This window comes from Ursus arctos, unplaced genomic scaffold (genome assembly GCF_023065955.2).
Source record: "Ursus arctos isolate Adak ecotype North America unplaced genomic scaffold, UrsArc2.0 scaffold_22, whole genome shotgun sequence".
Classification (NCBI taxonomy): domain Eukaryota; kingdom Metazoa; phylum Chordata; class Mammalia; order Carnivora; family Ursidae; genus Ursus; species Ursus arctos.
The window spans coordinates 24,543,014-24,570,904 of NW_026622897.1; the positions used below are offsets into that span (position 1 = coordinate 24,543,014).

At 52.3% G+C, this 27,891-nt stretch overlaps 1 protein-coding gene across 1 annotated transcript; it reads left to right on the plus strand.

Moving 5' to 3' along the window:
• Window positions 1–1,193: 1,193 nt before the first annotated feature.
• Window positions 1,194–27,891, plus strand: ADAMTS15 (ADAM metallopeptidase with thrombospondin type 1 motif 15). The gene is made up of 8 exons (XM_026505387.4): window positions 1,194–2,578; window positions 13,918–14,050; window positions 14,539–14,706; window positions 14,941–15,224; window positions 20,647–20,824; window positions 21,840–22,021; window positions 22,126–22,301; window positions 24,366–27,891. The coding sequence occupies exons 1-8, from the start codon at window positions 1,622–1,624 to the stop codon at window positions 25,138–25,140; spliced, it is 2,853 nt and encodes a 950-aa protein (XP_026361172.1). The 5' UTR covers window positions 1,194–1,621; the 3' UTR covers window positions 25,141–27,891.

Here is a 27,891-nt window from a genome sequence, read left to right on the forward strand (position 1 = left end):
TGATAGACCAGTCCCAGCATTCTCTTTCTTATAATAATAGAGTTGTTTGCTTGAGCCATTCCCTAAAAAAATTCCAAATTTCTTCCACACCACCCCACTTCATGTTTCAAATCATTGTATTACCCCCGCCTCCCATCCTCTTTTCTTGCAAATTCAACTGCTGCCTTTGGTTCTGAAAAGACTTTCTAGGTATTAGTAGAGACTAGGAAAACCTTCTTTTTTCTACTTGCATTTCTTCCTTGTCAGAAGAGAGAAGAGGATTTTATGGAGAGGTACAGAGCCTCTTGGGGACCAGTGTCTGAAACAGGGCTCATCAGAACTAGATAGGAACTCATGGCTTGATGGTCTTGTTCCCATCAACCCACACTCAGCCTTCCCCTCCAGTGCCCGAAATGACACCTGGTCAAGGATCAGATGAGAGAAGCTCTTGGAGGAAGTACTGGCAGATTTCCCTGTTGCCCGCCAGTCAGCCCTCCCTCAGCCCCTCCCAGGCAGGAGGACAACCTCTTTCCCCACATCCCCTCCAGGCACCGGTGCTGGTCCAATGGTTCTCTTTCCTTCCCCAAGCCCTGGGTGATAGCAGTTGCCCATTTGGTGGTGTAAGTACTCCCACTGGGACCTGTTTCAAGATCCTGTTGTGATGTCCCTGAATGGGAAAGGACTAACTGCCCAAATCCCTGAAAATTTAACGCTCTGCTCCAGCTGCTCAGCACACCACTGCCCCTGGGCAGATGGTGGCCCTACGGGGCCCTGGGTTTGAGAAGGGTTCTCCATATTCCTGGGAATTTGCCCTTCTAACGACAGGACATTTACAGGGGCCGTTCTTGGTTCTGGGTCTTTTAGGGGACACTGTGGTAAAGAAACATCAGGGATGTTGCAAGGTGGGGGGATGAGGCGGGCCTGGGAGAGTGGGTCAGTGGGGAGTCTTCCTTCCCAACTCCTGACCCTGCCTGCCTTGAGAGAAAGGCTTGGACCCAGGGAGCAGACAGATGTCGGTCGGGACAGAAGTAACTGATGTGTGGGGGCACTGGGGCATAACGCGAGGGCAAAATGCGAACCGAGACACTAAGCGCTGATTTCTCTAGCCAGCCCACGCCTCCTGCCTCAGCTCAACGTCACTCACTCCCCGCCAAGTGGCTCTCGGCTCAGGAGGCGGGACCGAGTTCTCCGGTGGCCCCTGGAGGCTCGGGGCTGCAAGCTTTGGGAGGCTGGGACGGGAGAGAGGGAGGGGCGCTGACTGGGCAGTCCAAAGAGGAGGGGGCCTTTAATAGGCTCGCCCAGCGCCTGGTTTGCGGCGCAGCGAGTGGCTGCGGTTCGAAGAAGCGGCCCGGCACCTCCCTCTAGCTCTCGGCTGCAAATCTCCGTCCTTGCACTTGACAGCGATTGTACTTAAGCTCCCAGGGCGCGCTTTGCTTGGAAAGGCACAGGTAGGAGGCGCGGGCTGCTCGGTGCACGCTCCCTGCTCTGGGAGGAGTCTCCCTCCCTTTGCTCTGCTTTCTGGGAGCTACGGACTGCCCCGGAGCATTGGTGGTTCCCGTGTGCCGGCTGCCAGGAGACGCGCCGGCGGCCGGGGAGCCGGGCCGAGCCCTTCCGAGAGCGCGGCGGTGCGCTGCCCGGCGCCATGCTTCTGCTGGGTATCTTAACCCTGGCTCTCGCCGGGGGACCCGCTGGCGGGTCAGAGCCAGATCAGGAGGTGGTGGTCCCCATCCGACTGGACCCGGATATCAACGGCCGCCACTACTACCGGAGGGGTCCCGAGGACTCCGGGGATCAGGGACTCATTTTTCAGATCACAGCATTTCAGGAGGACTTTTACCTACACCTGACTCTGGATGCTCAGTTCCTGGCGCCCGCCTTCGCCACTGAGCATCTGGGCGTCCGCCTCCCGGCACTCACCGGGAACTCTCCAGACTTGCGACGTTGCTTCTACTCTGGGGACGTGAATGCAGAGCCAGATTCCTTCGCCGCTATGAGCCTGTGCGGGGGTCTACGAGGAGCTTTTGGCTACAGAGGCGCCGAGTATGTCATTAGTCCGCTCCCCAACGCCAGCGCGCAGGCGGCACAGCGCAACAGCCAGGGCGCACACCTCCTCCAGCGCCGGGGCGCCCCTGGCGGGCCTCCCGGAGATCCCACCTCTCGCTGCGGGGTGGCCTCAGGCTGGAACCCCGCCATACTGCGAGCGCTGGACCCTTACAAGCCGCGGGGGACCGGCTTAGGAGAGAGTCGCAGTCGGCGGAGGTCCGGGCGCGCCAAGCGCTTCGTGTCTATCCCGCGGTACGTGGAGACACTGGTGGTGGCGGACGAGTCAATGGTCAAGTTCCACGGCGCGGACTTGGAGCATTATCTGCTGACGCTGCTGGCCACGGCGGCACGACTGTACCGCCATCCCAGCATCCTCAACCCCATCAATATCGTCGTGGTCAAGGTGCTGCTTCTTGGAGAACGCGACACAGGGCCCAAGGTCACGGGCAACGCGGCCTTGACGCTGCGAAACTTCTGCGCCTGGCAGAAGAAGCTGAATAAAGTGAGTGACAAACACCCAGAGTACTGGGACACAGCCATCCTCTTCACCAGGCAGGTGAGTTGATCTGTCACCTCTTTGGATCCCAATAGCCCCATTTTCTTAAGGTCACCGCCCTTAGCTCTCCAAATGCCCTTTGTACCAAACAAGTGATCCCGGGTTAAAATTTTGTTGATCTCTTCGGACTCCCACTTTGGATCTTCCAGGGACAGGCCGCTCCTAGGCTCCGGGGAGCTTCGGCTCACGTGCATCTGAATGCACGTGGGCGGTGGGAGGAGCGCCCGCTCCTTCAGAAGGTGTTGGCCTGGCGTGGCCAATCAGCGCCTCGTAGAGCAGGCGCCGAGGGGCCGGAACCCAGGAAGTTGCCGCCCCGGAGCCGCAGTGTGTCTCCTTGGCAGATAGGAGGCGCTCTGAGGATGGTGTTGGAGGGGTCGGGAAAGGTCCGCCCGTATTCAACCCGGGCGTCTAAATCCTTTCAAATATCCCCTCCGAGGCTTCTTTTCTCTTCTTGTAAAACTGGAAGGTGACGCAAGCAACCCAGTTCAGAGCCTGGCTTCATTTCCTCTGGGTAACATGTTCAGTTATCCTCCGTCTTGGGCCTCGAAAACCTGGACTGGGATGGAGGGAATCATTTGGGATATTTTGTGGTTGAAATGAAAAGGACAGTCAAATACCGGGAGCATTCCGTCCTTGGTTGCTGCTTCTCCTGTACTCTCCTGTGCTGGGCCTGGCTTCTGCTTGAGCGGATTCCAGTCCATTCAGAGCAGGCAATCCAGTTAGAGCACCTGTTTGGAGCCTGGCGTTTCTAGTGGAGTTTCACTTGGAGCTGAGTTGGGGAAAATCTCTCAATTTTCCCATTTCCCTGTTGGCCCAGGGTGACCCGTTTGCCCTGATGTGTGCTATGGAGCAGAACAGGCAAGGTTGCTCATGACACCGACTCACTGAAACTTCCGGCGGTGTGCAAGTGGTGTGAGCTTGGTCAAGAGCATCTGGAGACCCCAGGTGCGGGATTGGAAAGATACTGAGTACGGGGCTTAGAAAGATGGTCAGATCACAGAAGCAGCTCTGCCTTTCGCTATGGGTCTATGAGCCTTTACCTGCATAGATCATTGGAGTGATAGGGTTCTGTGAAGTTTTTGGATTCTTGCAATTTCTGAGATTCATGGCTGGGACTGGGAGGAAGACGGCCATCCAAAGTGACCCGCTTCCCCTGATTTGGGGGGCTGCGGCTCGAATCTGTGCCATGCTCTTGTTTTGTTATTATCACAACCATCTTATTCCGGGGATGGCCCAGAATCCTTGGTTGCCTGTGGGGCTCTCACTCTCCACTCTTTCCAAAGGCCACTCAGAGCTGCGCTGGCACACGCGGGGCTGGAGCTAAAGTCTTCCACACTAACCCATTTGGCACCGCTGGTCCCCTCCTGGAATTGAACTTCCTCCTTTCCCAGCCTTCTCCTCCCACCACCTGGTTTCTCTAGGGAGGTCTTTGGCCTGAGTCAGTTTCCTTGCACTCATTCTTCCAACTGAGGTCTGCAGAGCTGCCACTGCCCAGCCCCTACACACACTGCCTGAGTCATGGGGAGACAGCAGAGGAGGTGGCTTCCACCCCTGCACACAGACCAACTCGGCAGTCAGATTGCTGGGGGAAAAAAAAAAGCAAAGGCCAAGAACAGGATATCTTAATGGGCAAAGCAGCTGTTGGCCCATCTGCTACCTGGGATGCCCCTGTGGAGGTTACTTTCGGCTTCTAAAGTAACAGACCTCTGTCTCCGCCGCTTAGTGGCGAGGCTGACTTTTGGAACCAGCCCTAGAAAGAGGACTCCTGCTGGGAATAGGGGCCACCCCATCAGAAGGATTCGCCTTTTGAAGAAGAAGCAATCGAGCAGCGTGACAGCTTCTGTCTGTCAGTGGTGTGTGCTGTAGACCCAGGGGCTCTATGAAACATGCATAATGGGGACAACATGCATGAGCACTTGGGTCAGAAGCAGTGACGTGCAAGATGTGATTTTTAGAAGCTCTATCTCTTAGGCGTCTAGAGGGCGAAGCCAGAAAGTGGGGAGGCTGTGTTGGCAGGACCAACATCCAGGTATGTGTTTCATGCTTTAGAGGGAACATCTCTCTCTCTCTCTCACCTCCTTGCCAGCACAGACTTTAGGGCCTGGCTGCGTTCTCAGGGTCTTAGGCACTGCTCATTCCTGAATCCCCTGGGGAAGGTACAGTATGTGATGAGAACAGAGCATGCAGCTGCTCTTTGTGGACGGAGGCAGATGTGGTCTCCGGGAACCTGGAGGAGCCTCCCGCTGTCCTCCAACACAAGAGGAACTTTTGTTGTACTTTGTAAGTGTTAGTAGTGATCCTTTAGCTCAGATATGCGCTTCCCTGATTATTATAATGTTGGCGTAATCAATGCTTTTTCTTACTAAAATTGGAATATATATACATATAGACATATACATATTTATTTCTATGAAGATAAATATATACAGTTGACCCTTGAACAACATGGGTTTGAACGGCGTGGGTCCACTTATATGTGGACTTTTTTCCATACGGTACAGTCCTCTAAATATATTTTCTCTTTTGATTTTCTTAATCACATTTTATTTTCCCTAGCTTACTTTATTGTCAGAATACAGTACATAGTACATGCAGTATACAACATATGTGTTAATTGACTGTTATCAGTAAGGCTTCTGGTCAATAGTAGAGTTATTTTGTAGTTTAAGTTTTTGGGGAATCAAAAGTTGTATGTGGATTTTCCCCTACATGGGGGTCAGTGCCCCCAACCCTCATATTATTCAAGGATCACCTGTATATTGTTTGTTTGGATAAGAAGTTTCTAGAAATGTGCTTATTTTGTTAATCACCTTTTGTCTATAATGGATCTTGAACTGTTAGACATCTTTAGAGTCACCTAAATTTTCTGGTCCCCCCAGAAAATTCTGAAATGGCTAGTGACTCTGACTGATTGTACTCTAGTTGTGGTTTTCACGGGGAGGAAGCAGGAAAGGGTCAGGCTCAGTCAGACTGTATTTCCCCCTGTGAGGAAGAGCTAAGCGCAGCTCGTGTAGAGCTCTGGGTGCCGGGTGCCTGAAGGAGGGTAGGAGCGGCAGGACTGGCCAGCCCCAGGGCTCCCCCTTGGACCCACCATCGGGATTGCTGTGTGTGAAAACAAGGCTGGGCCAGGCTATGGGGAGACGCTGCTGTCCTCTTGGCAGGCAGAGGGAGGGGCGTGGGGTGTTGAAATCAAAACACTGGGAAGACATGACCCAGGGAGGAGCCTTTGCTGTGTGCAAAGGAGAAAAAAAAATTGATCATACAACAAGTATTTTGACAATTTGAGGAGTTGACTTAAAGATTCAGAGTAAGTTCTTATTCCTGGAGAAGGCGCACACGTCTGATTTTGCAAAGCAATCGGTCTCCAGGCTCATAACAGCAGGGTGAGGTCAGCACGGGATTGGAACCAGGATCTGCGGAGAATTAGAGCCAGTCTTTCTGGGTGGACGTTCATTTCTATGAGAAGAAACCTTTCTATGGCCTCTTGTTGCCCCGGGCAGCAGGGACGGGGTGTTTGGTGCTGGGACGTAATAAGACTGCATTTCCCTCTGTCTTCTCTCTCTTTGCCTCTGATGCCACTGCTATCTGGGTAGCTTTGTGGTGGACTAGGTTTCATGAATTTGTTCTACATTTTAAAAATACTTTTTGAGCCTCTGTTATTTCCAGGTCCCGTCCTGGGCTGTGGAGGTACAGATATTAAGATGTGGCCTCTGGCTCTCAGGAATTCATCGAATATCAGGGAGCCTGACAAGGAAATAGCTCGTTATACTTGGGCGTGTTGAGTGCCATGGGGGGGACATGGGCCCCTTCGTCCAAAGTCTGGTGGGGAGGCATTCTCCTTGCGGCTGGAGCCAGGGAAGGCTTTCGAGGTGGGGTGGGGTGGGGGAGGGGGATGAGGGACAGGTGGCAAGAAGGCAGTGGGATGAGAGAGCTGGTGGCAATGGGAAAGGAAGCCTGTTTCCCGAGTTGCAGGAGTCTCTCTCCATTCCACCATCTGTTTTGCTATTTGTAACATTTTCTCCTTTGAACTGACTTTGTCTTGTAGGATTTATAGTTTGTGGTTTTCTGCTGGCTTATTCCTTCATGTTTTGTATTCTGTTGCGCTTAGTACCACTGTATGCCTGCCGTTCCCTCCTCCCCTCCTCCCCTCACCATTTTTTTCTGTGCTCCCTTTCTCCTCTTTTGAGATTCTCCAGGGCAGGCTCCTTGTCATCTTTCTCTTCTCTTTCGTTTCCTTCATTCATGTCCTCACCCTTTCTGCCTCCCAGTCCGAAGCTTGGCACTTACCTTCTTGAAGTTTTGGCCTTGAGTTGTACCACGCTTTTGTGCGGCAGCCGTGGGGGTAGGCACGTACACGTATTCTGTACTGTGCTGAGTGGAACGGCACTCTGGAACCTCATTTGAAATGGAGGCCAGTTCTTTCTATGATAAACGACTTGCCATATGGCAGTGAAATTTACTGTTCAATAAAGAAGGTTAATAAAATGATAATATGTATTTTATACATCTCTCCTAATACAATAAAGAGAATCGTAATTTTGTCAGGATCTTTTTTGAAGTCAGGCCTTGGAAGATATTAGCAGAGAGGGGCATCTGTAGTTTCAGTGTTCAAGAGTTTGTAAATCTTTTATCACTGAATGGAAACTCAGCACTACTTCTAGGAGGGAGGAAGGCGGAAGGAGAAATAGAGAGGAAGGAGTGGAATACGGTTGCTCCCTGACTTGGAAAGTAATTGCTCTTCTCCCTCCTTCTTTTACTTACACCAAATAAGAATGCCTGCATTAATAGTGGAAGATGGGGAGGAAGTTTGGAGGAAGGAATGGGCACCGAATCTCTCTTTCTCTCTCTCTTTTTTAGTTTTTACTTAAATTCCAGTTAGTTCACATACAGTGTAATATTAGTTTCAGGTGTACGATTTTTTTTCTTTAGATTTTATTTATTTATTTGTCAGAGAGAGAGAAGGAGTAGAAGCAGGAGGAGTGACAGGCAGAAGGAGAAGCAGGCTCCCCGCTGAGCAAGGAGCCCATTGTGGGACTCTATCCCAGGACCCTGGGATCATGACCTGAGCTGAAGACAGATGCTTAACCGACTGAACCACCCAGGTGTCCCTCAGCTGTACAATTTAGTGATTCAACACTTCCATACGACACCCGGTGCTTATTGCCGTAAGTGTACTTCTTAATCTCCCTCCCCTCTGGTATCGTTTGTTCTCTGTAGTTAAGGGTCTGTTTCTCCTTTGCCTCTCTCCTTTTCCCCTATGACCAGTTTTTTTTGTTTGTTTCTCAAATTCCCCATGTGAGTGAAATCAGATGGTATTTGTCTTTCTCTGAGTGACTTATCTTCCTTAGCATAATGCTGTCTAACTCCACCCATGTTGTTGCAAATGGCAAGATTTCATTTTTTTGATGGCTGAGTAATATTCCATTGTATGCACATACCACACCTTCTTTATCCATTCTTCTGTTGATGGACATTTGACTCTTTCCGTAATTTGGCTATTGTAGATAACGCTGCTATAAACATCGGGAGGAATGTGCACCAGAATCTTTTTCTCTCTTTTTCTTACCCACTGGTTCAATCAGGAAGGCAAATGAGGTTTTTTCCTTCCTTTGGTCCTGCTCTTGTCCTACCTTTGAACTTCTTGGTAGATGTTTGTATCACTCTTGGTGCTTACCCCCTGCCCCCCACACCTTGCCTCAATGCCTGTCCTTGGTTGTGTGGTACAATGGAAAGAACACAGGTTGGGAGTGAGACAGAGCTGAGTTTCAGTCCTGGCACTTGACTTTTAGCAATGGACGTTGAACGAATCAGCCAGTTGAACTTCACTTTCCTCATAAGGGTGATGGTCATGGTACTGAACTTAAAGGTGGGATCAAGGATAAGTTAGCAAGTGTTCCAGAACAGGCACCCAGTTAATGGCAGCTACTGTCATTGCTCCTTCGTGGTCACTCAGCACCTCTGTTGTTGTTGAGTAATTACCTACAGGTCCGTTGCTGGAACTTACATTTGGGATGGCCCTGTTTTAAAGCATTCTGTCGCATTGCACTTAAAAGTGTACTTAATACTCGTCTGTTTTTGTGTGGAAACCATGGCCCCAGAATTTGCCGTTCCCACTGACTTGTAAACTCCTTTAAGTAAGACCTTTTTATATCTTTGTAGCCCCTCCACTGGGCCCCTGCACGCAGCCACTGTTCAGTATGTATTCATGGGAGGAGGGCACCGATGTTAGCGAAAGGACTGTGTGCAGCTATGGATTTCGAGGTAGTTCGCCTTCCTTACTGGGGACCATTAATCCAGCGTTTGTAGCTGTCAGGCTTCAAGGTTGGGAGAGGGAGTCCTAGGTCCTTCTGGCATTTCTTCTTGGCTCTTGGCCATCCGTTTTTGCCCTGGAGAAAGGAGAGGCCCCGGCGAGGAGCCAGCAGACATGGTGCAGAGCAGGGATGAGATCGGTGTGTCAGTGCAGGTGTGGGCAAGGAACCAGGAGCTTGCACAACCAGGAAGGAGGTGCAGGCACTGCACTAAGAGCACTCTTGGCATTTAATTCTGCCATTTCCCTCTCCACCGGCCTCTCCCAGACCTCTCCCCACTCAGTGGCCAATGTGTACTTTGGGGGCTGAGGGTATGGGGTGGACAGTCTGGCTATCTTGAGATTCCCTAGCCCCTTTATTCGAGGGGTGCGTCTATACCAGAAGCAGAACCAATGCTAGGGAAGTTTCCAGCTCTGAGGCTGCGCTTCTGGATTTCAACCTTCACTCCGCCTCTCCCTTCCTGTGTAGCCTTGGGCTCACTGACCCTGTGCTAGTAACTTACTTTCTCTGAGCCTCATCTATAAAGTGGGGCCTAATAACGGCATCTCCCTCCCAAAGCCTTCGTGAAGATTCAATGAGCTAGTGCAGGGAAGCTCTTAGAACAGTGCTCGGCTCATAGTAGCAACTCGGTAAGTGTTCGCTACCCACCTTAGGTGGGTACGTGCCCTCTCTTGAACTGATGATTTCCGGAGAAAGCTTGGTCTCCCTGCAAGCTTCATTTCTCTTCTTCCTCACAGAGGCAATTCTTGTCTTGGTTATCTCAGTCTCCCGCTGTAATACCATTTTGTACACCTTGAGGAATTTATATTCTAGCGAAACCAAACCTGCAGATGGCCGTGACCAGGGTGCATTCTTTCCTTCGCCAGGCATCTTTGCCATGTTCTCCAGACACCCAGAATCGCTAGTTTTTTTTTTTTTTTTTCTTCTAGCAAAGCAAGGCCCTCCCATGCTTGGGGATTACAAACAGACGTGGATTTGAGGTCGGACAAGGTCATACAGTGATGCATGACAGAGATTCATGGGAAACAAGTTAAAGGCGCAGTATTAATACCAACGCAGGGAGGTTTTCAACAGTAATTATGATATCCTGACTACAAAGACCACTGCCGGCCTGGTGTCAAAAGGCATGGGGTCAGTTCCCATGTTAGTGGCTGTGTGGCCTCGGGTGAGCAATCTTAGTCCACCGAGCTTTGATTTCCCCATCTGCAGAATGAGAGGGTGGCTCGAAAGTTGTGTGGTACTGGATGCTATGGTGTGGCCATGAAGAGGAGCCCTGCCCTTCAACGAGTAGGAAGCTGGTACGGGAGAACAAATGTCTTCTGCTACATTACCAAAAAAAAGTTAACGTGCTTAATTTTTGTGGGTCCTCCACCCTGTACTGCTGGAAAATATGAGCATCTCAGTACATGGCAGGCGAAATGAGAGGAGGTGAGAAGGAGGGCCATGGGGAGCCCTGGTGGGGCGTGGAGGGAGCGAGCATGGGAAATGCGGATTGGGCCACGGCAAGGTGCTTGCTTTCTCTCAAATTGTGGCTCCAATCCTAAATTATTTTATGAAAAGGCACAGTTAGAAAACAGTAATCTGGGAGGACTAGGGTCTTGGCCAAGATGATTCTGGGGTCATCTGGAAAAGCAGCCGCAGGTTCAAGGAGAAATGGCAGATTACCGGAAATAGTGAGGTAGGTTAGGGGTTGGGTGGGGAGTGTCTACACCCTCCCGGCAGAAGGAACCAGAACCGTTTCTATTTCTGGAGACAAGTGCCTGAACTGAAGAGGTTAAAGCAATTTGAGTGCATCTGAGTTCATTCCAGAAGGGTGGAGACATTCAGTGCCACAAATGAGGCATTGCTGAGCCCCGCGCACCCGCCTGTGGGCGTTCAAAGAACGAAGGTCCAGCGATTCTTCACTGGAGTCCCTGACTGGGGGACGAGGGACAGGCAGAGCCTCTGACCCCAACCAGCTGCATCTTCCCACAGTGAAGACAGCGGTTCCTGCAGGCTGGCTGCTCTCAGCTACACCCTGATCCTCAGGAAATTCGCCGGCTCCTTCCTCGTTCCTCTTGTTTGATCCAGGGAAACCGGGATTTCTTGATGGAAAGAACAGGTTGCTCCTGGCCAGGAAGGGCCTGCAGCTGCATGTCTTCACTCCAGAGAGAATCCACCCTCCCAGGGAGGAAGGAGGCTTTTGGCTTTAAGGACCTTCCAGCGGCAGAGGCGGGCTGCTGGACAGTGGAGGTCCAGTGGCTGCTTAGAGCCCAGTCCGAGCGGTCAGTCTGGCCTCACCATTCCTGCTGACCAGGGCAGGGGCTAGGACTCGGAGTGTCCGCATGGCTGACCTTCCCTTTTCGGGGAGTTAGTTTGATGGGTTAGAAGACAAGATCGGGGTTCTTTCCATTCTAAAGTGTATCACTCTGTGTGTTCCTTTTATAACCTAGAGGGCCAGAAGGGGCGGTGTACCCTGGGATTGGGGCAGGAGCAGAGGCTTAATTAAAGCACTAGTCCAGTCTGGGTTCTAGTTGAGAATCGGCCCTTCTCTGGAGGAGGAAACTGAGGCCCCGAGGAGAGAGGTGACCTGCTCAAAGTCACACATCTACTTCGTGGTGGGGCCAGGACCAGAATCTAGGCTTCTTGGTTCTTCCTCCCATGCCCTTTGTGTGTGTGCATGGTGACCCTGGGGCAGTGTCACGTTTGTCCTACAGGGTCTTCCTATGGGCTGTGACCGCCAGATAAGAGTTTTCAGAGACTCCTGCCTTAGTGGGGATGCTAGACTGTAGTGTCCAGGAACAAATGGGTCCAGTTCCCCCACCCTCTGCCCCATGCCCCAATGCAAACCTCCATTCCTTCCTTCTTCGTCTTCTGCCCCCTCTTCCGGCCATTCACAGGCTGTTCCTTGCGACCCGGTCCTGTTCCTCAGCAGCCATATTCCCTAAACTGCTTGCCTGGTGAACATCCCCTCCCAACCTCTTTTCGGTTTCAGAACTCTAGGGGAAGGAGAACTTTCTGGAAGGGTGACCCTTTGGAGTGGGAAGAATATTTGGAAGAGAGGGAATTTGAGGTTCACCCCGAGGGTTCCCCGAAGTGGCAGACATGCCACGTGTGAGCTCAGGACAGCAGATCAAGGCCGGGCATGCATCACTCATTGTTGACCTGCGAACTCTGGAGTCTGATCGCCCTCTCAGTTCTTTGGCCAGAGAAACTGTTAACTCATTAGAAGGTGTGACTGTCACCTGACCGTGGGAAGCCAAGTCTGACTGCTCAGGTGGTAAACTTCTGAGTGCTCTGGATTAAATTTTGCTGATTTTCTGTACTATGACCACTTTCCTCCTATGCCCCCTGGCCCCACTAACTCTGCTGCCCCCCTTTCTCCCCACGTCAGCATGTGTCTGCACACGCACGTGCGCATAGCCCTAAAGAGAACGAAAATTGAGAACAGCTCTGGGTGTGTTTATGCGGACACCTTGGCTCCCACGGAGAACACACACAGCTCTTTCTCCGGAGAGTTAACTTAGGAGTTGCTGAGCAATCAGCTTTGACGTGGTGGAAAGAGTGCTGACGATAGTCAATCATACAGACCCCAGTGCACATTTCCACGCCGCGACTTGGACCTCTGTGAACTTCAGCTTCCTTGTCTGCGGAAGGTGATAATAGCAGTCATTCTTCCAGTGGGATGTTGCGAGGATGAAATATGGTCACGCCTGTGAAGTGCACACACAATGTCAGCATTTAATAAATCATCACTATGAGCACGAGCCTCAGTTTTCACCTTTGACAAATAGGTATAATAATACATCTGCCTCCTGGAGCGCCTGGGTGGCATAGCGGTTAAAGCGTCTGCCTTCGGCTCAGGGCGTGATCCCGGCGTTATGGGATCGAGCCCCACATCAGGCTCCTCTGCTATGAGCCTGCTTCTTCCTCTCCCACTCCCCTGCTGTGTTCCCTCTCTCGCTGGCTGTCTCTATCTCTGTCGAATAAATAAATAAAATCTTTAAAAAAAAATAATACATCTGCCTCCTAACGCGGCTGGGGACTAAGTGAGATGATACATAGAATAGTTCCTCGTTAACTATAGAGAAAGGCAAGGATGTAATGAACAGAATCCCAGTATCACCAGTTCAACAGTGTCTTCTCTGTTAAGTGATAAGTATTTTATCCTATTAACAACTCCTGGGCTCTTAAAATATATATGTGCATTGCTGGCCCATAATGCTCAATAAATTCATTGAGATATAAGCCCCCAGGACCCCCTTTTGCCCTTTAGTGTCCCCGGAAGTGCTTCCCATTGGGGTTGTTGCAGGAATTCCTAGCTTCTGCTGCAAGTTAAGTTTTAGTACAAAAGGAGGGACTGTCTTGGGTGGCAATTCGTTTATTTTTTCTTCTATTGAGTCACAGAGCCATGGTCCCCTTGGTCTTCTGCAGCCAGTTGAGCTGTGTCTGGATAGGAGCTTGTATCCACCTCCGTCTGCCTCCTCCCAGCCTGAGGAAGCCAAATCTCTGGCTTGGGCGGGTCCTTGGCCCGTGACCCTTTGGCTGAGAATCTGAGCTTAATTCATGGTTGTCCAAAGGCAATCGCTCAGCAAGGGCTGAGCCGGCTCAGGACTGACTCCGGATGAGGAACACACTTGCCTTCCGCCCCCACCTGCCTCAGTTAGCCATGACCAGAACCTCGCCCAGCTGCGGAACTCATCGTTTTCTGGTTTGGAAATCTGTCTCTATATAAAGCAATGGCCTTGTGGTTTAATTTTGTACCTCCTGATTTCCTCCCACAGGATCTCCCTGAGTAGGATTTGGGTAGAATCTTCTTAGAGAGCCACAGGGCTTTCTTCCTGAAGCCTCCTCCCTCAGCCTGGGTTGATTCTGTGGATAGCCCTGCAACCCCTTGGGAGAAAGGACCTGGCTAGGAAGGAGCTGGGCGTGGTTGGACTGGGAGTGGGGATGAGCTGGAACATCCCACGGGATGCCTTTTCTTCCATCAGGTCCCTTCTGTACCTGTCACTAATTTCTGGCTGGCTTTTGTTCCTCCCCCCATCCCGGCAGGACCTGTGTGGGGCCACCACCTGTGACACGCTGGGCATGGCTGATGTGGGCACTATGTGTGACCCCAAGAGAAGTTGTTCTGTGATCGAAGATGATGGGCTTCCATCAGCCTTCACCACTGCCCATGAGCTGGGTAAGACTAGAGGGGCTCTTGGGTGTGTGTGGGGGTTCCCCTCTGGGTTCTTTCTGGTTTGTCCTGGATGCTTTGGGCAGGGGGTAGATATTTGTCTTTGCTTCCTCATGTCCTGAAGCCTTAGGGATCCTTTCTTAGGGTCAGAGTCTGCCTTACTCATGGCTTTGTTTTATTTTTTCCAATTGCCCCAGCCCAGTTGGCCAGTGATTTCGTCTGACTCAGCAGTCAGAGTATCTCGTCAATTAGGCACTAAGGGGAGAATATTTTAAATACACTGCTGTCCTCCCTGAGCCCACGGCCTGATGGACAGGGCTGAGAACACAAGAACACCATCTTGACATTTATAAAGCAGTCTATCACTAGGTCGAAATGACCAGCCTGAAAATCGCTGACGTGGGCTCTCTAGCTTCCCAGCTGACCCCCCCTCCTTGTAAAACTGCAGAGCCCACATCCTTCTGCCCTCTGAGTCCTCTTGCCTCACCCCGCAGGCCACGTGTTCAACATGCCCCATGACAATGTGAAAGTGTGTGAGGAGGTGTTTGGGAAACTCAGAGCCAACCACATGATGTCCCCAACACTCATCCAGATCGACCGTGCCAAGCCCTGGTCAGCCTGCAGCGCTGCCATCATCACCGACTTCCTGGACAGCGGGCACGGTAAGCCACGAGGACGGAGGAGGGATGTCGGTGCTGTCCTTGGAGAGTGTGCTCACCACCTCTCTGGATCTGTCTTCTATTGCCCAAGGCGTGCCTGACCCCAAAGAGTCGGGCTCTCGAGGGGGTCTGTTCCACTGGCCCTTGCTTCATTGTCTCCCCACCGCTTAGACGCTAGGCTAGCCTGGTCATGCCTTCCTCAACTCGGCTCTCACGAATGCCCTTGACTCTCTGTAGGCGACTGCCTCCTGGACGCCCCCAGCAAGCCCATCTCCCTGCCCGAGGACCTGCCGGGTGCCAGCTACAGCCTGAGCCAGCAGTGTGAGCTGGCCTTCGGCGTGGGCTCGAAGCCGTGTCCCTACATGCAGTACTGCACCAAGCTGTGGTGTACCGGCAAGGCGAAGGGGCAGATGGTGTGCCAGACCCGCCACTTCCCCTGGGCAGACGGCACCAGCTGCGGCGACGGCAAGTTCTGCCTCAAGGGGACCTGTGTGGACAGACACAACCTCAATAAGTACAGGGTGAGTGTGTGGGAGCTGTGCGGTGGGGCTGCTGGGAGGCCTCCAGGCTCCGGGTTTGCTGTGTGGCCGGAACCGTACCCCACTGCAGCGCTGTGCCTCTGTTTCCCTGTCTGTGCCTCTCCCCGTCTTGACTCTGAGACTGGAGACAAGATATACGGTAGGTCAGAGAACTTGCTGAAGCGTTCGTTAGACACATGAGAGAAGTCTCGCACTGGGCGCCAGGAGGCCCAGCCCCTCAACTCTGGGCCTCATCCTACCTGGGGAGGAACCCGGAACCCAAAGCCCAACACTAGCTCTTCGACATTCCTCACTTGTTGGCTCCTTCCAGCCTCCCCTTTATCAGCTATTTCTGCGCGTGTTTTGTTTCCAGGGAGCTCTGGGCCAGAGGTGAGCCCGGCTCAGGGCTGAAAGGAAGCAGACCCCTGGGCGAGCTGCAGGCATTTGTAGCTTCGCTTTTTTTTTTTTTTTTTTTTAAAGATTTTATTTATTTATTCGACAGAGACAGAGACAGCCAGCGAGAGAGGGAACACAAGCAGGGGGAGTGGGAGAGGAAGAAGCAGGCTCCCAGCGGAGGAGCCTGATGTGGGGCTCGATCCCATAACGCCGGGATCACGCCCTGAGCCGAAGGCAGACGCTTAACCGCTGTGCCACCCAGGCGCCCCTGTAGCTTTGCTTTTTGTCAAGATTGTTTTTTGAAGCTGAAACATAATAGAGCAAAAGTTATTTTTTTTTTCCTGGTAAAAAGGAATAATAGTTGAATAAGAACAAATCCGAAACCCACATGTTCTCTGAATATAAAAAAAACTTCAGGGCGCCTGGGTAGTGCAGTCGTTAAGCGTCTGCCTTCGGCTCAGGGCGTGATCCCGGCGTTCCGGGATCGAGTCCCACATCGGGCTCCTCTGCTGGGAGCCTGCTTCTTCCTCTCCCACTCCCCTGCTGTGTTCCCTCTCTTGCTGGCTGCCTCTCTGTCACATAAATAAATAAAATCTTTAAAAAACCCCCAAAAAACAAAAAACTTCAGGCCTGGGGTTGGGGTGGCAAGGGGATTGGGACTTTGTCAGACAGGAATAAGAAGTCCATCCTGTCCCTTGATCCTGGTGGTCATGATCCCTTCCCCGCCCCCGCCTCTGCTGCAGAGCGACTTGACTGGGGTCTTACGGCTTGACTGGGGTCTTACGTACACGGAGGCAGTATCATAGAAAAGCATTCACCAGCCCTGTGTTGGCTGCCCCGAGCTGGGTTTGGTACACAATTATGTAAAATCTTTTTCTGTGGTTTGGAAACATACATTTAATTAAACCGTCAGCCACTTCATGGGCACCGGCCTAAAGGGAATGGTGTGAGGTACTGTGGTAGTCAGAAAAAGAAAGAAAACCTGGGTCGTGTCTCAGTGGGCTCGCAGTCTAGTGGGGAAGCTGGAAATGTTACTATGATCCAAGACACAGAGAGGTGTGTGTTCTGTGTAAGACTGAAGTGTGAAAGCACGTCATGGGAGAATTACGGATGAGGGATTAAGGATGATTAGAGATGTCTGAACAAACCTTGGTGAGGAGGTCAGATTTGGAGAGAGCCTTGAGGGACGAGTAGGGCCTCATCAGGCAGAGATGGAGCCAAGACCGGGAGGTGGGGCAAGCTGGAGGGGTGGACGGGCCGGGGCTCTAGGGGAAAGGTCTTTGGGGGCATGGTTTAGGGCTAGTCTGGGTTGCCTTGACCACCAGGGTGTGGCTTTAAACTAGAAGGTCCTAAGGACAGGCCAGCCGTGGCTGGCTCTTCTCTTGGGAAGATGAGTCTAGCCTCTAATGACGTTGCCCAAGAGGATATTGGAGATAGGAAACGTGATCTGAGAAGCATGGGGAAAGACAGTCCATCAGCAGCAAAATCCGCTACGTCCTCAATCTCTTTTCTGGACAATCCTTTCAGCACCCCCCTTCATGGAGGACACTGCCCTAATCAGCAGAGGTCAAAGCACAAAGCTTATCTTCCTAATCATGCAGCCCCCTGGCCCCCCTCGCCCCCCGGGATCTCAGTTATAAGAATCACATTCTGACCACCAAGGCCCTGTTGTCCAGCCCTCTAGTTTTGGACTCCAACAATTCTTCAGTCCCACTTGCTGTTTTCATGCCCTCATCAACCTTCTTGAGGTTCCACGGACCATTATTAAAATCCCTTCTTCATGTACTCTCATGGCTCCCATGTTCCTGCCTCTCTCGGCTCTACTCGCTTGGATACCACACTGCCCTGGTGGACTCCAGCTCCCACCTGGTCAGCGGTGCCAGTGTGGGTGAGAGTGGCTGGAGAAAGACGTGGAACCGTGCCCAGTGGTCTCAGTTTAAACTAATGACCTGACAGTGTAGGTGGGCCCGCAATGCTGCTCATGAGTCGTATCCTGTTTTATTTGCTTCGCTGCACTCACCCTCCCAGCGCCCTACACGATCACATCACACCTTTGCCTCTCTTCTCCATGACCCACTCTTTCTCCTCATTTCCGCTTTTGCCAGTGATCTTTCTACCAATCTCATTAAGAAAAAAGAAGCAAGCAAGTAATCAGAGGAGAACTTCCACCAACTCCCACGCCACATCCGCCGTCCGCCCTGCTTCTGTGCCTGTCATCTCTACCTTCCCTCCTTTGCGATGGATGAGCCGGCCACGCTCTCTTCGCAGGCCCGCCACTGTGCTTTGCAATGAGGATACTATCCCCTCCATTCAAGGAAAGCACTCCTGTAATTCTTCCGTCTCTCTCCTGCAGTGTCAGACTTCCCCTCTCCTGAGTTGAATCGTTCCTGTCAGGATACAGATTTGCTGTAATTCCTCCCACCTTCAACAAAATTTCTCCTAATCCTACTTCCTTTCCACAAATCAGTCTATCTCTCCGACTCCCCTTACCACAGAGTTCCTGGAAAGAGTGGTATGAAATTGCTCTCTCCAGTTCCCGTCTTGCCATTTTTTTCTCTGGAGCCCATTCCAATCTGGCTTTCTGTCCTACTCTTCCTCTAAAAATAACTCTCACTAAGGTCGCCAAATGGCCTCGCACTGCTGAAGTTAGTGATTGATTATCGTTCCTCATATTGCCTGACCCGTTAGCGGCGCTGGACACAGCTGATTACGCCCTCCCCTGGGAACACAGGCTCCACTGTGTCTTGGTTTCCCTCCTCCCTTACTGGCCGCCCCTTCTGGTCCCCTTCACAGGGTCTTCCTCATACTCTTGTTCTTCCAATGTTGGGCATTCCAGCGCTGTCCTTAGTCCCTGTCACTAGCCACACTGACCTTGTGGGTGATTCATCTAGACCAAAGGCTTTAAGTACCATTTACATTTATACATTGATGTCCCCCAGATTTGCATCTCCTGCCCAGACCTCTGCCTGAACTACAGACGGGCATGCCCCACTGAATCTTGATGCCGCCATGTGGATAACCGATAAGGATCCTAAACGTAACATCTGAAAAGACCGAGCTCCTGGTCATCTGTCCGAACCCTGCTTTGGCAATTCTATCCTCCCATTGCTTGTGCCAACCCTCTTTTCTCTCACATCCATCTGTCTGGTATTTCAGTCATTCCTGTTGACTCTGTCTTCAAAATAGAGCCAGAATTGAGCCTTTTTTTTTTTTTTTAAAACTATCTTATCTGCGATCACCCCGCACCAAGCTACCTTGGATCATTAGTCATGCACCCTACCTGATCTCCTTGCTGCTGGTCTTACTCCTCACAGATTGTTCCCACCATCGCAGCCAGAGGGATCCTTTAAAATGTAGGTCAGGTCATGCCACATGCTCAGAACCCTTTAGGGGCTCTACTCCGAGCTCAGGATGGTGAGCCGTATCTCTGTCTTTGTCTCCTGCTTCTCTTGCTCTTGTGATGCTGGCATACTCCAGGCCTGTCCCTCCTCAGGGTCTTTGCATTGCTCCCTCTGTCTAGAATGTTCTTTCCCTCCTATCTGCACAACTCCCTCTCATACTTCCTGTCGGCTCTGCAGGGAAGCCTCCGTGACCCCCTGTAATATAGAGCAGCCCACCTCACCAAGGACCTCCCTCCCTCCCTCTCTCCCACCTGCATTTAACCCCTCCTGACGCTCTGCATGCACAGGCTTATTTTTAGTTTCCTCTGCTGGGAGGCAGTCGCTGTACATGGCACTGGCCATTAGTAAGAATTCAACAACTCTTTCAGTCTGTGGAGCGTCATCTCAGACCTCTGACAGAGAACTTCTCTCGTGTGATGGGGACCAAGCCCATAGTGCAAGGCACTGAGGAGGGAGGAGGTGCAAGGAGCAAATGTAGACACTCTTAGGAATCAGAAGGCTGGAATGAGGTGGGGCGCTAGTTGGAGGAGGAAGCAGGGCTATGGGCAAGTGTTCCTTTCACAGGATGTGAGGCCTGTTGACACAGTGAGGCAAGAGCTATCTGACAGAGGGCGGAGAGAGTAATGAGGCCGCATGTATGCGTAAGTTAAAGTATTTAGATGACCTGCAGCCAGTTCCCGATTAGCTCCATGCGTCAGTCACTTTGGATGATGTATGATAGCGTTTTAATCCCGGGCTTGTACAACTGGGCTGCTTCCTCTGTTGCCCGATTGATGTGTGTTCTGGGGATGAAAACTCGCTTTACTGGCATCCTAAGAAAAACATAATGAAGACGATACATTTCCTATCCCTTCTCCACCCTCTTAAAAAATGAAACAACTCTGCATCATTCACCTCGAAGCCAAATAGAGTTTTAGGATTGCTTTGTAGTTTCCTATCTTCGTCTCCTCGGAGCACAAACATTCGAACCTCTTACATGTAGTGAAACTTTCTCAAATTAAGCCCCTGTTGGAGCTTAAAATCTGGTGAAGTCTAGTTTGGAGAGAAGTCGGAATTATGGAACATTTGCAAATAAAAATATTCCGATATCTATGGCAACAAGGTTTCCTGGCAAGGCTGGGGGCTGCCTCTGCCTTAGATTTAGAAACTCTTGTAGATACCCTGACAATAGGTAAGGAGAAACTTTGAATTCTTGCTCGGTGGCAAGCACAGTGCTAGGAATTTTCATACACGTTGCATTATTTAAACTTCTGCCTGATTGCACACCTGGGTATTATTGGCCCCATTTTTGTAGATGAAGCACTTGAATTTTAAGAGGTTTTACTACTTGCTCAAGACCACCCATATGGCGAGGGCAGAGGCGATGATAGAACTTGGCCACCTGACTCTCTCTTCTGAGCAAACTCATTTATAACTGGGTGCAGTTGGCATTTGCTAATTACCAAGTTCAAGTGTCGCGTGGGTGCTGTGTACGCTGACCATTTGCTTGTCATTTTCCTCTTGTGATACACGGTGGATTTCCTTGCAGTGGGATGGGATCGTGGCGTACCTGTGTAACTCTTCTGCAGGGTCAGGGTGTGGATGGGCATCCCAACCCCTGCAGGAGCATGACGGACTCTTTCTCATAGGTGGACGGCTCCTGGGCCAAATGGGAGCCCTATGGCGCCTGCTCGCGCACCTGCGGTGGGGGCGTGCAGCTGGCCCGGAGACAGTGCAGCAATCCCACCCCTGCCAACGGGGGCAAGTACTGCGAGGGAGTGAGAGTGAAGTACCGATCCTGCAACCTGGAGCCCTGCCCCAGCTCAGGTGAGGAGGGGAGGGCCCCTCTCCCCGCACCCCCCCTCTTCTTGGCTGCAAATTACTGCATTCAACATTCTCTCCCGGAGGGCAAAGTCTGGAAGTGCAGAGGAGTGGATTCCTCTTGGGCTCACTTCTTTGCTCACTGCCCATGGGCAGGGGTGTTTTCTTCTTGATGCTGAGGCTGGGACACTAAGTGGCCCAAGGGAATGACACACTAGATGTCCCCTTAGTTAAGAATTCACAAGCCCATCTTCATAAGCAGGAATTCTACATCCAGGGTCCATGAACTTGGGTGGGAAGGAAATTACATCTCTATTTTTACTAGCCTTTTTGTATTTACATTTTTTAATTTCTTTTAATTAGAAATTTAATATTTTTTTACTACTCTATCTAAAATTTATTATTTCTTTTAATTAGGCAACAAACTCTAATACTACTAGAAGTACCCGTGACTCTGTCACCAGTAGAAATCATGGATATTTTCATATGACATCTCAGTTGTTGGGATTTCTCAGAATGCCATTTATTCTCATCATGACTTGAAAATGACAGTGGTTATTAGACTCATTATTGGATCTTGTTACGTAATGGGTTAACAAGGAAGCACACATATCACAGATATGTTTCAATCTACATTGATAGTTGTGTATCAGTATAACTGGTATCTTTTGTAACCTATGTAATATATTTTATCCATTTAATAACATTCTGAAGATAGTTTCAAAAGATTCCTGAAGGGTTTGCTAGCCCAAAACTGTCTGGGATGCCTGTTATAGAGGGAATCGAAGGCCAGGTTACCGTGGAAGGTGGCACGGTGCCTGGAGGTTGCACGATCTTCTGGGACCTGCATCCTTCGGTCCTAGCCTGCTTTAGTTCTTTGGGAGGGGGTGGCAGCAGTGATGAGGATAACCTGGCTGAGGGTAAGAGCTGTTGAGAGCCGTAGGCGGCTGAGCATCCTGGGGAGGGCTCTCCCGCACCGCCCCTCCCTTTAGCTCCCTGCCTGTGCTTCCTCTGTCCTCAGCTTCCGGCAAGAGCTTCCGGGAGGAGCAGTGTGAGGCTTTCAATGGCTATAACCATAGCACCAACCGGCTCACCCTCGCCGTGGCGTGGGTGCCCAAGTACTCCGGCGTTTCTCCCCGGGACAAGTGCAAGCTCATCTGCCGAGCCAATGGCACCGGCTACTTCTACGTGTTGGCACCCAAGGTGAGCGAGCGTGTGGCGGGAGACCAAAGCAGAGAAAAAGGCTTCAGGGATGAGTTTGGCTGAGCTGCCCTTCTCTCCTTTTCTCCCCGCCGGGGGCACTGCAGGTGGTGGACGGTACACCATGTACTCCGGACTCCACCTCGGTCTGTGTCCAAGGCAAGTGCATCAAGGCTGGCTGCGATGGGAACCTGGGCTCCAAGAAGAAATTCGACAAGTGTGGGGTGTGTGGGGGCGACAATAAGAGCTGTAAGAAGGTGACGGGCCTCTTCACCAAGCCCATGTGAGTTCTGGGTCCTGGAGCAGGGGGAGAAGGGCTGAGTGGAGGTGCCCCAGGTGGTGAAAGCTTGGGTCAGACTGGGGTAAATGGGGAGTGCCCTCACTGTAGAGGCCACTTGGACTCTTCTGCGAGTGTGATATTCATTCATTCATTCATTCATTCATTCATTTTTTTCATCCATCTATCCATCCATCCATCATCCATCCATCCATCCATCCATCCATCCATTGATCCATCCATCCATTGATCCATCCGTCCATCCATCCATCTAGCAGAGATGAATGCTTGGGGATTCCACCACTGAACAGGAGATGCTAGTTAGGAAGATGGCAGAGAGTCGTTAGGGTCTATCTAGAGTTCTAAAGTAAGACTCGCCCGTGTTCAAATTCAGCTCCCCATTTTCTGGATGACCTCGAGCATGTGACACAATCTTTGGAATTCTGGATTTCCTTCCTCATACCATGGGTATGACATGAATATATTTCCTGTCATGCTGTTGTGAAGATTAAGGGTGTTATTCCAAGTAAAATGCTTAGTGTCCTACTTGGTGCATAATAAATGCTCACTAAATGTTCATAATCATGATCACAGAACAAAACATGCCTGGAGACAAGTGTGACAGCCTCTCTGTCTCACTGAGGCTGAGGCCCTGTCCTCAGGGATGAGACTGAGCCGAGAATGGCAATAAACAGCAGAGCACGTGACTAGGACCTAGGGACTGCCCCTTCCTGGGACATGTGTGCAGGCTCAGCTGAAGAAGTGTCTCTAGGCTTCTCCAGTTCCCACCTCCAGAGCTGGGGCTCCTGGCTTTCTGAGGTCCAGCCTATTCCCTTTTATTTTCAGGGGGAATGCGCTCCTCGGAAAGTCCTGACCCATGCTCTGGAAGAAGCTGGGGGAAGCAGAGCCCCTGAGGTCTCCACTGAGCAGGGATGTGGTGGGCTCTGAAAACTTGGGAGTCCAAGGCCTAGATGGTTGTCCAGGACTCTCTGCTGCCCCCTCTGGACACAGTGCCCTCTGCTGGGTCCCTAGCTGGGCAACTTTACTGGGAACCGGGGCACTGCAGGTGGATGGCATTCGCAGGGATCTGAGGGGAGGCCAAGTGGAGAATTCAAGGTAAACACTCCCAGACTTGCTTCACTGCCTAAATGGCAGGTGCTCCTTTCATAGACTAGTAGAGCTGGAAAGAGCCTTAGAAACCATCTAGTTTGACCCCCTCATTGTATAGGTGAGGACACTGGAACCCAGAGAGACTGATTGGCTTGAGCCACCAGGGAGTTGGTGTCCAAGGCTTGATCTGGGTGCCCGACTCCAGGGCCAGTGTTCTCAGTGTGGTGTCTGGCCCCAGCCTTGGACCAAGGGACTGTAGGCTTAGCTTCTGCCCTTCCTCCTCCTTCTCACAGTTAATATATATTGAGTGCTTACCGGGTATGCTTTAATGAGGTATGTGTGATTATGATCTCCATTTTACAGGTGAGGCACCTGAGAAGCTAAGTGACTTATCCAAGGCCAACAGCTAAGCCAGTGGTAGGGATGGGTCTGGCTCCAAAACCTTGGCTTTACTTTGCCTTAGAATTCACCACAGTATAGAGACGCCTGGGTGGCACGGTCAGTTGAGTGTCCGACTCTTGGTTTCGGCTCAGGTCATGATCTCATGATCTCATGATCTCAAGGTCATGAGATTGACCCCTGTGTTGGGACTCTGAGCTCCGTGGAGAGTCTCCTTGAAATTCTCTGTCTCTCTCTGCCTTTCCCCCTGCTCTTGCTCTCTCTCTCTCAAATAGATTTTTTTTTTTTTAAAAGAATTCACCACAGTATAAATGTAGAGAAGAAAAAGATTGCAGGACAATAGAACCAGGATATGTAGCTTTAGATGACGTGGTGACCATCTCATACCACCTTTCACTTTGTGTGCCCCCTGACCTCCCACGGGGTGGTTGAAGCCGTCTGGTTAGTCTTTGTGACCTGCCACAGGGTTTGTGAAAGGGGAATCAGCTGGGACTTCCCGGGGGGAACGAGGGCCTGCTGTCCAGGCGTCTGTCTAAGGCACGATCCCCTTTCCCCCCACAGGCACGGCTACAATTTCGTGGTGGCCATCCCCGCAGGCGCTTCGAGCATTGACATCCGCCAGCGTGGCTACAAGGGGCTGATCGGAGACGACAACTACCTGGCCCTGAAGAACGGCCAGGGCCAGTACCTACTCAACGGGCACTTCGTGGTGTCGGCCGTGGAGCGGGACCTGGTGGTGAAGGGCAGCCTCGTGCGTTACAGCGGCACGGGGACGGCCGTGGAGAGCCTGCAGGCTTCCCGGCCCATCCTGGAGCCCCTGACCGTGGAGGTCCTCTCCGTGGGCAAGATGACGCCCCCCCGGGTCCGCTACTCCTTCTATCTGCCCAAAGAGCCTTGGGAGGACAAGGCCTCCCACTCCAAGGACCCCCGGGGCTCCTCCGTGCACCACAACAGCGTCCTCAGCCTCTCCAATCAAGTGGAGCAGCAGGACGACAGGCCCCCCGCGCGCTGGGTGGCGGGCAGCTGGGGGCCTTGCTCGGTGAGCTGTGGCAGTGGGCTGCAGAAGCGGGCGGTCGACTGTCGCGGGCCCCCCGGGCCTCGCACGGCCTCTGCCTGCGATGCAGCCCATCGGCCGGTGGAGACGAGAGCCTGCGGGGAGCCCTGCCCGACCTGGGAGCTCGGCGCCTGGTCACCTTGCTCCAAGAGCTGCGGCCGGGGCTTTAAGAGGCGTCCGCTCAAGTGTTTGGGCCCCGGAGGGCGGCTGCTGGCCCGGGACCAGTGCAACCTGCGCCGGAAGCCCCAGGAGCTGGACTTCTGCATCTTGAGGCCGTGCTGAATAGGACTGTCCTTTTCTCCTCCTCACTCTCCGCCCCATTGGTGCTGCCAGCGTTCTGGCCAGCCGGAGCCGTGGGCGGAGTTCAGGGCCCAGGGTCCAGGCCACGACGTCACCCACTTCCAGGGACAAGGACCACGGGCAGGGGTGAGCGGTCCCCTCCTCCTCCTCCCTGGCCTGGGCGGGGGAAGCCAAGTGACTAACGCACAGTCTACCTCACGCCCGGCTCCTCCAGGGCCCAGTCTCTGGGAGAGGCTGAGAGGTGCGGGCACTGGCCAGAGGCGCTGGGGCCCAGTTTCCGAGGGACCTGGAGGACGGGCACCTCCCAGGCAGAACTTCAGGGACCTTGGCCCCCTGTAAGGGAGGCCACAGGCTGCTGGAAGAGCCATGGCCCGGCAGCTTGGCACCCTCAGGGGGCCCCGGGGGCTCTAAGCCGTTTCTGAACAAGGCAGGTTTATATGGTGCTGTCAGCCCACCTTTTCTTTCTGACTGACGAGGACTGAATAATAAAAAAAATGGCTGGTGTGGGCAGAAACCGGTGGGAGAGTGGGATGAGGTATAACTGGAGCCTGGGCCACCCCATCTGGGAAGAGGTCTATGTGTAGGGGGAGTCCGGAGCTTTCTCATCTTCCTTCTACTCCTGGCCCTCCCTCAAGAGCCAGCTCTTCCTCCTGTGCTGTCCAGGACGTCAGGCTGGGGCGGGGGGGGGGGGCTTCCAAGTACGCGCCCTCTGAGGTTTGCAAATAGGTATAGGAAGTCAATAGGGAGTCTATTGCCTTCTTCGGGAGGCTTCGGACTGTTAAAAAAAGCTATGAGGGGTGATGGATTCTGTGGTGAAGCAGGGAGTTTGAGGAGTGGCCTGGAGGGTTCCATGTCACTGGGGCTGGGCTTGAGCTTTGGGGGGATGTCACCCTGGGATGGGGAGGAGGCCCCATGTCTGATGGCTTCTTCTTCCAGAGAGGAGGGTATAAATAGGGCTGCTGCCTTAGGTTCTCTCTGTGTTGCCTCAGAGAACCTTCAGAGTGGCCACGGTCCTGTCCCCACTAAGAGGGTTATGGGACATGCCCAGGAGGGCTAGGTGCTAAACACCCACATGCCTGTAGGTGGGTCTTCATCTGGACAGCTACGTGTGGTCTGGCTTTGGGCACATCCCATAATAATGCAGTTGGATAACGGGGTTCACTGTTTGCTACCTCAGGCTATGCTCTCTGGGTACCCACACCTGTCCCTCCCCTGGGGCAGTGGTGACCCTGGTGCTTCCAGCAGACCTGGCTGTTGTCCTCTGCACACTGAGTGGCCCAGACACAAAGATGAGTGTGTGGTACATGGCTTCCTGTTCCCTATGGCCTGGCCACCCTCTGGGGCTTCACATATGAAAGCAGGATCCCTCTCCTCAGGTGCCTTGGGGACAGGTTTCAGGAGACACAAGAATCAATGACCTGACCCGGAGGCCCTTGGCAGCCATCAGTGGGAACTCCTGTCTATCCTAGAGATGTGTTGGGGATGTAGAAACCAGGGTGTTTCCTATAGCTCCAAGTGGGAAGATGTTTTGGGGCTAGAGAGCCTTTGGTCAAGCAGGGTATTTCTTGAGGGTGCAGCTACCCCGGCATGAGCACGGGACATTCTGCTTCTGAGTTAGGTAACACGTCCTGGACTTTAATGAGCTGATATCAGAGCAAGTGTCTTCCCTGGGAAAGGGGTTCAGTCCTTTTATCTGGCTTCCCTTACAAACCAGCCATCCAGGCAAGCCTCTGGGATGGGGCTCCAATCCCAGCCTCACCCCGAGCTGAACCCTTGACCAGAGCTCCCACAGCAGGGCAGAGGGCATGCGGATCTCTGAAGCAGGGCTGCAGCCACTCTTGGGGAATGAAGTGAGGAGGAATCTTCCTGCCTGAATGAGTGAACACCGTGGGGCTGCAACATCCGAAGGGCCCCAGGGCAGATGTGGACCCCCACTAGCCGACGATAGCACAGCACCCTGTGCTTGGTGCACCCTCAGCGAGGACAGGGTGGCACAGGGGCTGTGCAGAACGGGCAGGGGAATGGGGAGGGTGGGAAGGGAGCTGCCGTCGGTGGGGGTGACTGGTCCCCCAGCAGAGCAGCTTTATAAATCATTTCAAGGAGGGACAACCTATCTTGTTCCTGACACAAGCTGGGCCTCAAATGCTCTTTCCTGTCATGTTTTTCTTTTTCCTTTTTTTCCTTTTTAAAAGAAGTATGACCAAGACAACTTGGGAGGTTTGTCTTATCTTTGACCGTTTTTGCTAATCCAACCATGTTCTCCAAGGCTGAGCAGAGACAAGCCTCACGGTACAGGTTTCTGGTGATGGAATAAAAAGTGAAGGTGGTATCTCATGTCTGTGGAAGAGGAGGAAGATTCTGGGGGCTCCAGAAACTTCTTGCATGGGGTGTGGACCAGTAAGGATCTGGGCTCAGGAGCCCCCTGCCTCCTCTGCCCTTTGTGTGCACTGATTGGAGGAGTCCAGCCTTGTGAGCCTCGCCAGGCTGGAGTAGGGGGCTGGGGCGAGCTGAGGGGCTTGGTTGTTCCCAGTCTGGGAGTTGGCTCCCGAAGGCACTAGACACTGTCACTTACAGAGCCCCCCTTTTGTGTTTGGTTCTTTTGCATTCCACGTGCTGCAGAAGGATGGAAGGACCTGGGTACTGGCTGGGCTGTGTATACTGTGTATACATGGGGGCGGGCTGCTGCGGGGACAACAGCCGGCTCCTAATAAAGTTGTAAGTATTTAACACCCG